At 38.7% G+C, this 12639-nt stretch overlaps 1 protein-coding gene and 1 pseudogene across 1 annotated transcript; both read right to left on the bottom strand.

Annotated features, from left to right (window-relative positions):
* Window positions 1–1515: 1515 nt before the first annotated feature.
* On the bottom strand, window positions 1516–2363 carry LOC107160738 (annotated as a pseudogene).
* A 6487-nt stretch (window positions 2364–8850) lies between these two features.
* LOC107160737 (vomeronasal type-1 receptor 4-like) lies at window positions 8851–11680 on the bottom strand. Its single transcript, XM_015507371.1, has 2 exons — window positions 10793–11680; window positions 8851–8991 (listed from the first exon to the last, which is right to left on the bottom strand). Exons 1-2 carry the CDS (start codon window positions 11678–11680, stop codon window positions 8851–8853), a joined length of 1029 nt encoding a protein of 342 aa, XP_015362857.1.
* Between the last annotated feature and the right edge of the window lie 959 nt (window positions 11681–12639).

Genomic DNA, 12639 nt, shown 5'->3' with positions numbered 1-12639 from the left:
CAGAATGCATTACAATTCTTGTTACACATATAGAGCATAATTTTTATATCTTTGTATATAAAGTATGTTCACACAAATCCATGCCTTTATACGTGTACCTTGTGTGTTTATTTTTTGCATTTCAATTCTTATTAGACATATATACCACAATATTTCATATCTCTGTTTGTATATAAATTATGTTGACACCCAATTTGAGTCTTCACACATGTACTTTGGATAATGATGTCCATCACATTCCACCATCCTCGCTAATCCCCTTCCCTCTCCATTTCCCTCCCACCCCTCTTCCCTATCTAGAATTCATCTATTCCTCCCATGCTCCCCCTCCATACCCCACTATGAGTCAGTCTCCTTATATCAGAGAAAATATTCAGCATTTGTTTGTTTTGGGATTAGCTAACTCCACTCAGCATTATCTTCTCCAATGCCATCTGTTTACCTGCAAATGCCAGAAGCATATGGAATTTTCAAAGTCAAATATAAAACAGCTGATGTTGAATGATTTTATTTATATAAAGTGCAAAATGTTAAAAGTGATCTCTACTGTTAGAAGTCACATACTGGTCATTATTGGAAACACATAAGGAAAGAGGAGTCATACCAACTAGGATATTGTTTTACCATGTAGCAGTTGCTTGCACAGGAGTTTTCAATTTGTGAAATTTGATTAGAAATGCATGCCAACACATACATACAAATGTTTCAAAGATACATATCACTAATTCAATATTAAGTAGTGAACTAAAATTTATTAGTACCCAGTGTTGTGAACAAACAAGGTAGACATTAAATAAAGGTTAAAACCTAATTAGCTTATGAAAAGAAGAAAGACTGCATTGTGAAAATCACAGCACAGAAATGAATAAATTAAATATAAACTGTTTAATAAAGAGGACATTAGTAGACTTTGCTTCCCATCATGTCCAAGATTACATGAAACATGTCTCATTTCATTGCAAAAGACAAGCTCTTGATACTTTTCACTTTGATATTTCCTTCAAAAGACACAGATGAAAAATAAACATAATATGTAGATAAATGAAAAATATGTGTCACTTGTAAATAAAGAAAGTAAAATAAAGAAAGCAGATTTTATGCTGAAGAATTTGGTTGTTGTTGTAACTGGTATTTTGAGTCTGAAATTTATATTTGTTACATCTATTTTTCCAAAAATATTATTGGGTGGATAATAAAGCAAATCTAAGTGGTATACATGTGCACATACTCAGGTACACATACACACACACATGCACACACTGTAATAAAAAAGCACATGTGTGTTGATTGTCATTCTTAGATATATGACTGTATCACTATTCTTTTAATTTGGGAGTACAAATGAAAAAATATGTAAGAATTGTGCAAAGCCTACAATTTAGATGTTCCTCCTGACATCAGGGATTTTCCTATTCCTTATTCCAGACAGACTGAACCTGGATGCACTGGAGTTCCTGCTCATGAGCAGAAAGGGGCTGACAGCTGGGAAACTGCCAGCAACTATTGCAGCCATCTTTACCAGCAGCCAGTGGGGATTATAAATAACATACAAATTTGGAAGATGCAGGAAAGTGTGTAAAAAGATGCAAGGGTGCTCACCAGGAGGAGGATGTTTTTGGTGGCTCTAGACTCAGGGGAGGACCTGGGGAGCTGGTCTTTTGAATGTGCTGCATTCTATGCTTGTGCCTGTGCAGGATGAGCACCATGGAGCTGCTGGCCCAGAGCATGAGCCCCACACACAGGACATCAGGGAATGTTAGCAATGCTGCATGCAGTGATTGTGAGGATTTGTCAGGATGAACAGCAGAACAGTATCCATAATTTTTGATGCTTGTGATATTATTGTTGCTCCTTTTTCCAGTCATATGTGAAATAATTATAAGATTTTCAAGCAGGTACAGAATCCAGCTCAGGTACATGGAGAAACCAATGTATTTGGGAGCTTTCACTTTAAGCTCTGTACAGCTGGAATTCTCAGGACTAATCTTCATGGCCTGGAAGACACTCAGGAGGCAGGTGCTGCCAATGGACACACCCCTGCCCACCCTGTGAAGATAGAAAAGCAGCTTGCATCCAACATCACTGAGGAAATCTTTCACTCCAAATGCTGCCACTGTCTGATTGTGGACAACTTGTTAGCCCTCTACACAGGAGAGCTAACGAGTTGGCCGCAATCAAGTGCTGAAGAATCAAGTCTGTGTGTCTTACCTTGAACCTAATGAGGTGATGGACCAGGTAATGGAGGAGAACACAAGAATTACCCAGAGCTCCAACCACAGTCTGTGACAAGAAGATGATACCTACAGCCACATCACTGGCTGCCATCCTGCCAGTTCCCTGCTGTCCCAGCCAGAGGGTCCTGGAGGGAAACAGGAGGCCTGGGCTGCACGTGTCTTGTCAACCAAAACCCAGTATTGCCCACACTCCAGAGTTACCACTGTGAAAACTTACTTAAGATTTTATTTTCACTAGCAGTTTTTAATGAGATTCATGACTACTTAAGGTAGGAAGTGTGTATAAATCCCTGTTGTGAAGGCAGAACATGGTGATCCCTGAATCTTCATGATATAACACAGGGGCTGAGATGAACAGGAGAACTTCTACACACACATGTTATGTCTCTGTCCAGATTCATACTCTGATCAGGTGCACAGAGGGGTCTTGAAACTGGCTTAGCATTAATTAAGAGCATAGCATAAAAAGCAAGCTTCCCTAAAGGTCGTGAGTAGGTTCTTCTATCAATCCAGCTCATATTTACTTTCATTTGTCTATATTCCTATTGTCTTCAAAACCAATGGTACTTTTTAACTTTTCATTATAAAATATTTTGATTTAGATGTAAATAGTTATTCTATGTACAAGGTCAATTCTGAAGGAACATTTTGATATTTTAATAACTGCAGATGCACTGAGGGAAATCTAGCCCTACAGGCACCTGTCACACGGTGAGCTACCTGCAGGAGGCAGGACTGGCTGCACATCAGGACAGCTGCCCATGACTCCTACGGTTGTATGTTAGGAACACAACTAAATGGCCACTGTCACAGAAATTTTGGAACATTCCAAGGCCATGTACTGTTTCTTGGAATATCAAGAAGTAATACGTGATTAAAGAGCTTAGTGTAGGAACAAAACATTCACTTCTTTAGAAGACACAAATGTGAGTTACTTAATATCTAAAAAAATATTTCAAAGAGGTAAGATTAGTAAATGATATTACAATAGGAGTGATTCATGAAAATTGGTATATGTGGTCATTTAAAAGTCAAAATACTAGAATTTCTGCATTGATTTGAATGAATATATTTAACAAAATATATTGGGTAAAAAAAAATTTAGGTTCACATGTTACTGAATAGATGGAGAAGAGCTTTCCTATGTCCCCTGCACATTCACACCCTGCTCCACAATCAGATTCCTATGCCACATGGGGCATTCACTATAATCAGCAGATATCTGACATAAAAAAAATATAAAGCTCTTACAGGTGGTAATAGAATTCTGTAATAACCTTGTCCACTTTTCCATACACGTTCCTTTCCACAGTATAGATAAATGGCCCCATTAACCTTGAATTGTGATGCTTTCAAGATTGGTATAATTACTATCCCCCTTGTCTGCACCATGCTGAGAGTGAGAAAATGTGCTGCCTGAGCAGTCACCATCAGCTCTCTCCCCACACAGGACTAAGGAGATTCCTGTCAGTTCCTCCTACTCCACACAACAAGCAGGGAGATACTATGAGTCTGGACCTAGAAATCATGAAGATTTAGTGTAGACTTTCAGTAAGGTAAAATGAGCCATTGGGTGACTTTAAAAAAACCTCCTTGTACACCTTGAAAAACACATTTAATTTTCATTTTCACGAAACCACAGCAATCTCTGTCAGTAAGAATCACATATACTTAAATTAGGATTCCTGATGGTTTGGCATTTAGGCTAGGACCCATTTATCTTTGCCACCTAGAGCCATTCTTCATCAACCGTTTTAATACTTGCATGGCTCTGGCTTCTGCAGTGTCCCCTTTTCAGCTGTGATCACTTACCCAGACTCTTGATGGTCTCTTCTCATCTCATAGATGCTGCTCTCAGACTCACCTTGAATCACTCACCAGGCTCTTCCTCTCTGCCAGGCTGGTGACATCAGTGCAGAGGCCTCTCTGACCAAGATGTGTGCTGTAGGGTGGTGGCCAGCTCCTGAGATATGGGCTGATAATTCAAATCCTGGTATGCAGCCCAGAGTTCCAGATCATTCTGCCCAGCAGGTCTCTGTGGCTGGCTGCAGGGATTCCACCCACTCCAGGAACTCCAAGTATTCTGTTCTCTCCTGCATGTTTGAAACTTGGCATTGACCCTATGGATTACACACATTTGATGGATATCTCACATCTGCTCTGCTACCTGCTGTTTATGATCAGCTGATGTCTTCTAGAGCTCTACCATTTATGTCAACTGCTGCTATAACATAGAGCAATGCAGTTGTGGTTAAGCAGCTCATATTTGGATGTCTCCAGGCAGCACTGGCCCCTTCAAGGCTTCATGAAAAATAATGGATAAGATCTTCATGCATATCAATGTGTGGGGAATTCCTCTAGCAAGAATGACCAAAGAGTTGGCTACCATAAGTTGCCCAAGAATCAAATCTGTGGACCTTAATGTGTACCCACTGCAGGAAAGCACTAAATTATAATAAAGTACAGAGAAATTTCCCAGAAATGTATAACATACTTGGGAATCAATGTAAAGAAAAAGGTGAAAGATCTATACAATGAAAACTACAGAATAATAAAGAGAAAAATCAAAGAAGACCATAGAAGATGAAAGATCCACCTTGCTTTTGGATAGACAGAATTAATATTATCAAAATGACCATACTACCAAAAGCACTGTACAGATTTAATGCATTTATGACCAAAATCCCAATGGCATTCCTCATACAAATAGAAAAAACAATTATGAAATTCATCTGGAAAAATAAGAGACCCAGAATAGGTAAAGCAATCCTTAGCAGGAAGAGTGAAGCAGATGGTATTGCTATGCCAGACTTTAAACTATACTACAGAGCAATAGTAACAAAAGTAACATGGTATTGGCACTGAAACAAACTGATAGAAACAATGGTACAGAATAGAGGACACAGAGACTAACCCACAAAATTACAATTATCTTATATTAGACAAAGTTGCCAAGAACATACACTGGAGAAATGATAGCATCTTCAACAAATGGTGCTGGGAAAACTGGGAATCCATATGCATTAAAATGAAATTAAACCCCTATCTCATGCACAAAACTTAACGCAAAATGGATCAAGCACCTTGGAATTAAATCAGAGACTCTGTTCTAATAGAAGATAAAGTAGGCCCTAAACTTCATCATGTAGAATTAGGCCCCAACTTCCTTAATAAGACTTCTATAGCACAACAATTAAAACCAAGAATCAATAAATGGGATGGAATCAAACTAAAAAGTTTCTCCTCAACAAAAGAAACAATCTGTGAGGTGAACAGAGAGCCTATATCCTAGGAGCAAATCTTTACCCCTTACACATCAGATAGAGCACTAATCTATAGGGTATACAAAGAACTCAAAAAGCTAAGCACCAAAAAACCAAATAATCCAATCAACAAGTGGGCCAAGGACCTGAACAGAACAGACCTCTTCTCAGAAGATGAAATACAATCAATCAACAAATATATGGAAAAATGCTCATCAACTCTGGCAATCTGAGAAATGCAAATCAAAACTACTTTAAGACTTCATCTCACTCCAGGTAGCTATTATGAAGACAAACAACAATAAGTGTTCATAAGGATTTGGCAAAAAAGGTACACTCATAGATTTCTGGTGGGACCGCAAATTGGTGCAGCCAATATGGAAAGAAATAGGAGATTCCTTGGAAATCTGGGAATGGAACCAGTATTTTACCCAGCTATTCCTCTCCTTGGACTATCCCCACAGCACCTAAAAACAGCACACTACAGGGACACAGCCACATCAATGTGTATAGCAGCACAATTCACAGTAGCTAAACTGTGGAGCCAACCTAAATGTTCTTCAGTGAATGAATGAATTTTAAAAAATGGAATTTTATTCAGCACTAAAAGGAATCAAATCATGGCATTTGCAGGTAAATGGATTCAATTGGAGAAGATATTTCTAAGTGAAGTTAGCCAATCACAAAAAAAACAAATGCTGAAGGTTTTCTTTGATATAAAGAGACTGACTCATAGTGGGGTAGGGAGGGAGAGCATGAGAGGATTAGATGAATTCTAGATAAGGAAGAGGAGTGGGAGGGAAAGGCAGGAACAGGGGAATAGCAAGGATGGTGGAATGTGATGGACATCATTATACAAAGAACATGTATGAAGACATCAATTAGGTGACAATATACTTTATATACAAACAGATATAAAAAATGTGGAATATATGTGTATTAAGAATTGTAATGCAAAAAACAGAAAAACAAAGTACATGTATAAAAGCATGAATTGGCGTGAACATACTTTATATACAGAGATATGAAAAATTGTGATCTATATGTGTAATAAGAATTGTAATGCATTCCACTGCTGTCGTTTATTTAAAACAAATAAAATCAATAAAAGATTAAAAAACAATGAATCTACTGAAAATGAAATTAGGAAATTGAATCCATTCACAATAAAATAAAAATTAGAATACCTATGGATAAATCTAATCCAGGATGTGTAGGACCTCTAAAATTAAAACTAGAAACAATGAAGAAAAAATACTGAAGTAGAATGTAGAAGATGGAAAGACCACCCATGATTTGGATAGGAATAGAACTGAACATAAAATCAAAACTATTTTAAAAACTTAATGTATACCCACCAAAATATCAACAACAATCTTCACACAATGACATAGAGACATAAAACAGTTCTCAAAAGAAATTAGATAGGAATCAACATACAGGAAATCATAAATGACCACAAATACACAATGCCAAAAGAGACACTGCAAGACACATCATAATCTACACTGAAAATTAAGACACAATATTAATATCTGCAAGAAAAAACACATCAGGTCACATTTAGTGGCAAATCAATAAGATTCACCTTTGACTTCTCAATTCAGACACCAATATCAAGGAAAGACTAGAATGACATATGCCAAGCTCAAAAAGGAATTTCCAGCTAAATTGCTATATCCAAAAAAAAATGTGTTTCAAAATGAGTGGGGAAATTAAAACATTGCATGATGAAGCTAAAATAAAAGATGTCATGACCACAAAGCAAGAACTATGAAGAATATTCAAAGATATGCTACATACAGAGTAATTCTAGAATAAACAAAATAGGTCTCAAGTGGTGAGGCCCACTATAAGAGTAAACAACTAAATGAAAATCAAAACCAAATAAAATATAGCAAATAAACAAAAATGTCAGGAAAGCACAAACTTATATTCACACTATCTCTGCATATAAATGGCCTCTACTACCCAATTAAAAGACATAGATTAGCAGAATAAATCAAAAGACAAGGTCCAACTGGATGCTGTTTGCAAGAGACTGATCACATAGCAAAGATGCCCACAGGCTGAAATGTGTAAAAGGACATTTACATATCACACAAATGGAATCTGAAAACAATCAGGAAGAGCTAGCTATTCTCAGATGAAACCAAAGCAGATTTCAAGCAAAAATTAACCACAGAAGGACAGTACATTCTGGTAAAGGAACAATTAAACCAGAAGAAATAACAGTAGTAAATATACCGGCCCCAAATGTCTGGACATATTAAAAGACATAATTCTTTTTTTAAATTTTTATTGTTGGTTGTTCAAAACATTACATAGTTCTTGATATATCACATTTCACACTTTGATTCAAGTGGGTTATGAACTCCCATTTTTACCCCATATACAGATTGCAGAATCACATCAGTTACACATCCATTGATTTACATATTGCCATACTAGTGTCTGATGTACATAATTCTTGATTTTAAATTCCAGATAGACTGCAATAAAATATTACCTAGTGATGTTAACACACTTTTATCACCGATAGGTCATCCAAAGATAAAATCAACAAAGATATTAACAACGTAAATTGTACGATAAACCCAATGGGCCTAATAGACATTTAGAATACACCTCACCATGTCACCCCTTCCTCTCACTCACATTCTTGCCCTAATATCATCCAGCATATTGTGACATAGCCCAGGAGACTCACAGGAACTGAGCTACTGTTGGTGCCATATTGATATCTTCCAAAATCATGAGATAAAGGAAGGAATGTATAGGTAAAGAACAGGGGATCATTAGGGTGCGATCACTACAGTAGAATACAGCAAAATGGGTCCTTACACTATGCATTTTTCCTGTTACATATGCAGGTACAACAAAGAGTGAACTCCAAAGTAAACAGTGGACTTTGGCTAAGAATGATCTACATCCAGTTTGATGCTGTCACACGGATCACACAGATTCCAGATGTTACAGTTATGGAGACTGTACTGGCAGCAGGGATGTATTAGAACTCTGTACTATATGCTTGAACATTCATAAATACAGCTTGCTTTTAAAAACTGAAATATTAATGTAAAGATAAATGATCCATCAAAACCAAGGAGCTATTACCTTGGAAATGCAAGGTGCATTCACTATTTGATAGGCAGTATCATTCAGAACCCTAACAAAGTAAAGGTGAGAAACCTCATTATCACTGGAATAGATGAATAAGAGAAATGGACAGCACACTACCTGTATTTGTGGTAACAATGCTCACAAACTGCTATAAATGGGTACTTTCCTCATAGAACTGGTACCTTCTCCCTCTGTGGCCCCACCCAGAAAGTAACCACAGCCCCACACCCCTAAATGTGCTCCAGGGCCCCCAGGCCAGAATCCTGCAGAACTTTGGTCACAGAGGTGATGGCTGTCCAGGACGATGTCACCTCACAGCTGCAGTGCACCTGTGTAGAACTGCAGTGGCCACTGTCCACCAGCGACCATAACTTAGATGACAGGACAGGTGGACAGCAAGTTCACACCAGTGGTTCTGCTCTCTAGGGACAGCCTGAAGGTCACCCAGAAAAGGTGGTGTCCACTGTGCAGCTCATCTTTAATCACTGCCACGGCATGACCTGTGCTGAGTGGGCAGCCTGGTCCTCATACTGGTCCTCAGGAATATTTGGCCCTGGGAGAATGTGGCAGTTTACCCAGAGATGACAGTAAATGGTCCCCACTGAACTCTCATCCAAACAGTTTTACTCTGAGCCCAGTTCCCCACCTGTGTGTCCTGCTCTGATATTTCCCATGTCCCTGCCTGAACCAGCAACTTCACTGTTTATATATAAATGGGTTCTCTTGAGAATACAACCTAGCCTCAATATATAAATGTATTCTGACTTAGAGAGTGGTAAGTGCTACTTTTTAAGATTGTAGGTGAGGCTGGGAGTAGTGGGACATACCTCTAATCCCAGTGGTTGGGAAGCTGAGGCAGGAGAATCACAAATTCTAGGCCAGCCTAAGAAACTTAGAAGGGCTTTATACAACTGAGTGAGACCATGTCTCAAAAAAACAAACAAATAAATAAAAATATAAACAAGCACTAGGCATGTGGCTCAGTGGTTAAATGACTCTCTGTTCAACCCCAGTACAGTGGGGAAAAAAAGAGTGTAGGTGAGGACATGGCCATTTATCTATGTGCACTGAAACGCATCTGTGGATATTTTAACAACATGTCAGAGTGTGCGATTACACTGCTACAGTTGTAGAGCTCCCAGCAGAACAGGTGCAACTCCTAGATGAGAAACCAGGTCCTTCCTTCCTTGTGGCACAGCAGGCAGCAGGAGCACTGTGTTCCCACCAGCTTCTCTTATTCCTGAAAACTGCAATCTGGGTGACATGGAGTGGCCCAGGTGGACACTGCACAGGAAAGGAGTTTGCATCACAACTGAGGATACCCACACACAGGAAAACAAACCTTTTAAGGAGAACTGCTGACAAACCTACCTTGTTCCTTGAAGAAACTGTGCAGAAAAACAATTCTCTCCTTAATTCTGGCAGTTGATGCTAAATCTGTCCTCCCAAGGTCTCTTCAAAACTATCTAACAAATAACATTCTGGAACAAAACTTTTCTGGTAATTATAAACTTACTGAAATGCTAAGGAGAATTATTTTCCAAAAAATCCACCGCTCATTTTTACATTGCATTTGTTTCAGGCAATCTTTCCAGGAGTGCAGCACTTGGTCAAAAGTTGTAATTCAACTGACCTGGAAGCCTGGGAACTAATTAATTCCATGTGCCTCCAGCGACAGGAACTAGGATGGCTGACTACGGCATGCTGTGCACAGGGTGAGGACCACTAGCTCTGTTTCCTTCCACCACGACCATGTGGGTATCACAGTCAGCCAGCTAAGGACCCCAGTGCTCTTTACGGTTTGCAATAGAAAGACAATGACTCTTCCATCCATTTCTCTATTGATATTTTGAGTGTGAAGAACAATGAAACACTTAAACATTTGTGAAAAAATAGGTAACTTATGTAGTAATGATACAATTATGTAGTTACAATACTTTAAATTATGTTTTGAAACTGGTGATTGAGCCCAGCCTTGTCCCTGAGCGTCATCTGCAGCCTTTTTAATTTCTAATTTTTGAGGCAGCATCTACATTGTTGAGGCTCCTTCCACTTGTGATCCTCCTCTCTTGGTCTCCCAATTTGTTGTGATTGTAGGTGTTTTCCACAGCACAAACATAGATTTTTAAATTTTTTTATGCAGACAAAGCAGAGCCTGGATAGTTTGGATACAGTGGATTTATGGCTCATGAGAAGAAAGGGGCTGACAGTGGGAAAACACAGTGAAATCAGGTCACTGGTGTCCACCACCCACCAAATGAGGTTGGAAAAAATAGCAATATATAAATGTAATAGAGAGGAGAGGGTGTGGAAAGTCACAAAGGTGCCCACCAGGACAAGGATTCTCTGGGTGGCTCTGGACTCAGGGCAGGATCTGGGGGGAACTTTGATGCTGTGGATATGCTGAACCCTCTGCTTGTGCCTGTACAGAAGGAGAACCATGGAGCCACTGGACCAGATCATGAGCACAGAAAAGACAACTTCAGGAAATACAAATAAGGCTGCATATAATAAATCTGTGATTCTGTCACGACCTGTGTAAGAGAAGTAACCATAATCTCTCTTGTCCGTCGTGTTTACACTGTTCCATTTGCTAAGTATATAGACAGGAAAAATGGAATTCACCACCATGTACAGAACCCAGCAGAGGGAAATGGAGAAGCCAATGTACCTGGGAGCTCTTCCGTTGAGATCCTTCCAACAGGAGTTCATGGGGCTGATGGTGATGCTCTGGAAGACGCTCAATAGGCAGGTGATGAAAATGGACATACTTCTGCCCACTCGATATATATACAAAATTAGTTTGCATCCAAAATCACTGAGGAAATATTTCAACCCAAAGGCTGTCATTGTCTGGGGAATTCCTCTACTGAGAAGCACCAAGGAGTTGGCTATGATCAGGTGCCTGAGAATCAAATCTCTGGACCTCAGTTTGTACTCATTGCAGAAATGAAATAAATGATAATAAAGCAGAGAGAAATTTCCCAGGATTCCTACTGCAATCTGTGATAAGAACATCAGTCCCATAACCATATCTCTGGAGTCTATTCTTTCATTCATCATATTTTCCTTTGAATGATAGCAACAGTTCCACATATGAGCAAAATTACTCATTAACAATAGCTGTATCCAAGCACAGTGGTGAGAATCTATATCCACTTGTTACCTGTGGGGCTGAGGCAGGAGATTCACTGGAACCTGGAATCCAGTCTGAGCAACGTAGTGAGCTCCTCATCTTAAAGTAATTTTTGACACCAACAGTAACTTTCATTGCATGCACCTGTGGCATTGTAAAGACCTCAAGATGCACATATTGATGGGGAGAAATATGCTTTGTAGGAAAATGGCCTAGATGATCACATTATGCCAAGTTGGGAGGAGCAATGAAAAATGAGAGCAAATGCATAGAAATAATTTAGCATTTAATATTTCAGAATTAACTGATATATGCTGATCACATAGGAAAAGGAATTTCAATCACCATCCATACCATACAACAAATCAGATCTTAGTGGATTTCTGACCCAAATTTTAAAGAGAAGCAATGGCATTTTTAGAATACCAAAAAACATTTCTGTCGTATTAAAAACCAAAATGCACAATAAACAGACAAATATCAATTTTTACATGGAGTTTTAAGTCCTGTGTTTTCTGGTTGTGACTTTTCACTCTGCTTTCCTGCCAGGCTCCTTTCTCACAACCCAAGTCACTATACTTTTAAAGCTTAACACTGCATTCTGAAAATGGACCACCAGACTTTCTGTTGCTCACATTATCATTCCAGGAATAAAAGAATAGTGAAATCTATATCTGAATTATTCAACAATTTTACTTTGCTCTTAAACAATGGCACATGAGTCATTAATATCTGACAAAGTAGTTTAGGATAAAACTGAAGCCCTCAGTGATTTCAGACTGAAATATTCTGTGCACTGATAGATACATCAGTGAAACTGATAGTGGTGAAAGATGATTTGTGGAGGACATTTCAATACACAGGATATGACAGTAGAAGATGG

The sequence above is a fragment of the Marmota marmota genome, unplaced genomic scaffold (assembly GCF_001458135.2).
Source record: "Marmota marmota marmota unplaced genomic scaffold, marMar, whole genome shotgun sequence".
Classification (NCBI taxonomy): Eukaryota; Metazoa; Chordata; class Mammalia; order Rodentia; family Sciuridae; genus Marmota; species Marmota marmota.
The sequence above is the reverse complement of the archived record's forward strand: the minus strand, read 5'-3'. Positions and strand labels throughout refer to the sequence as shown.

Bases quoted from the DNA above. Each gene is read 5' to 3' on its own strand.
- LOC107160737 (XM_015507371.1), bottom strand. From the start codon at position 11,680: ATGAATGAAAGAATAGACTCCAGAGATATGGTTATGGGACTGATGTTC. The intron at 8,992-10,792 runs GTATCCAAACTA...CTGTCATCTAAG, and splicing joins TCATGAGCCATAAATCCACT to TTATGGTCGCTGGTGGACAG.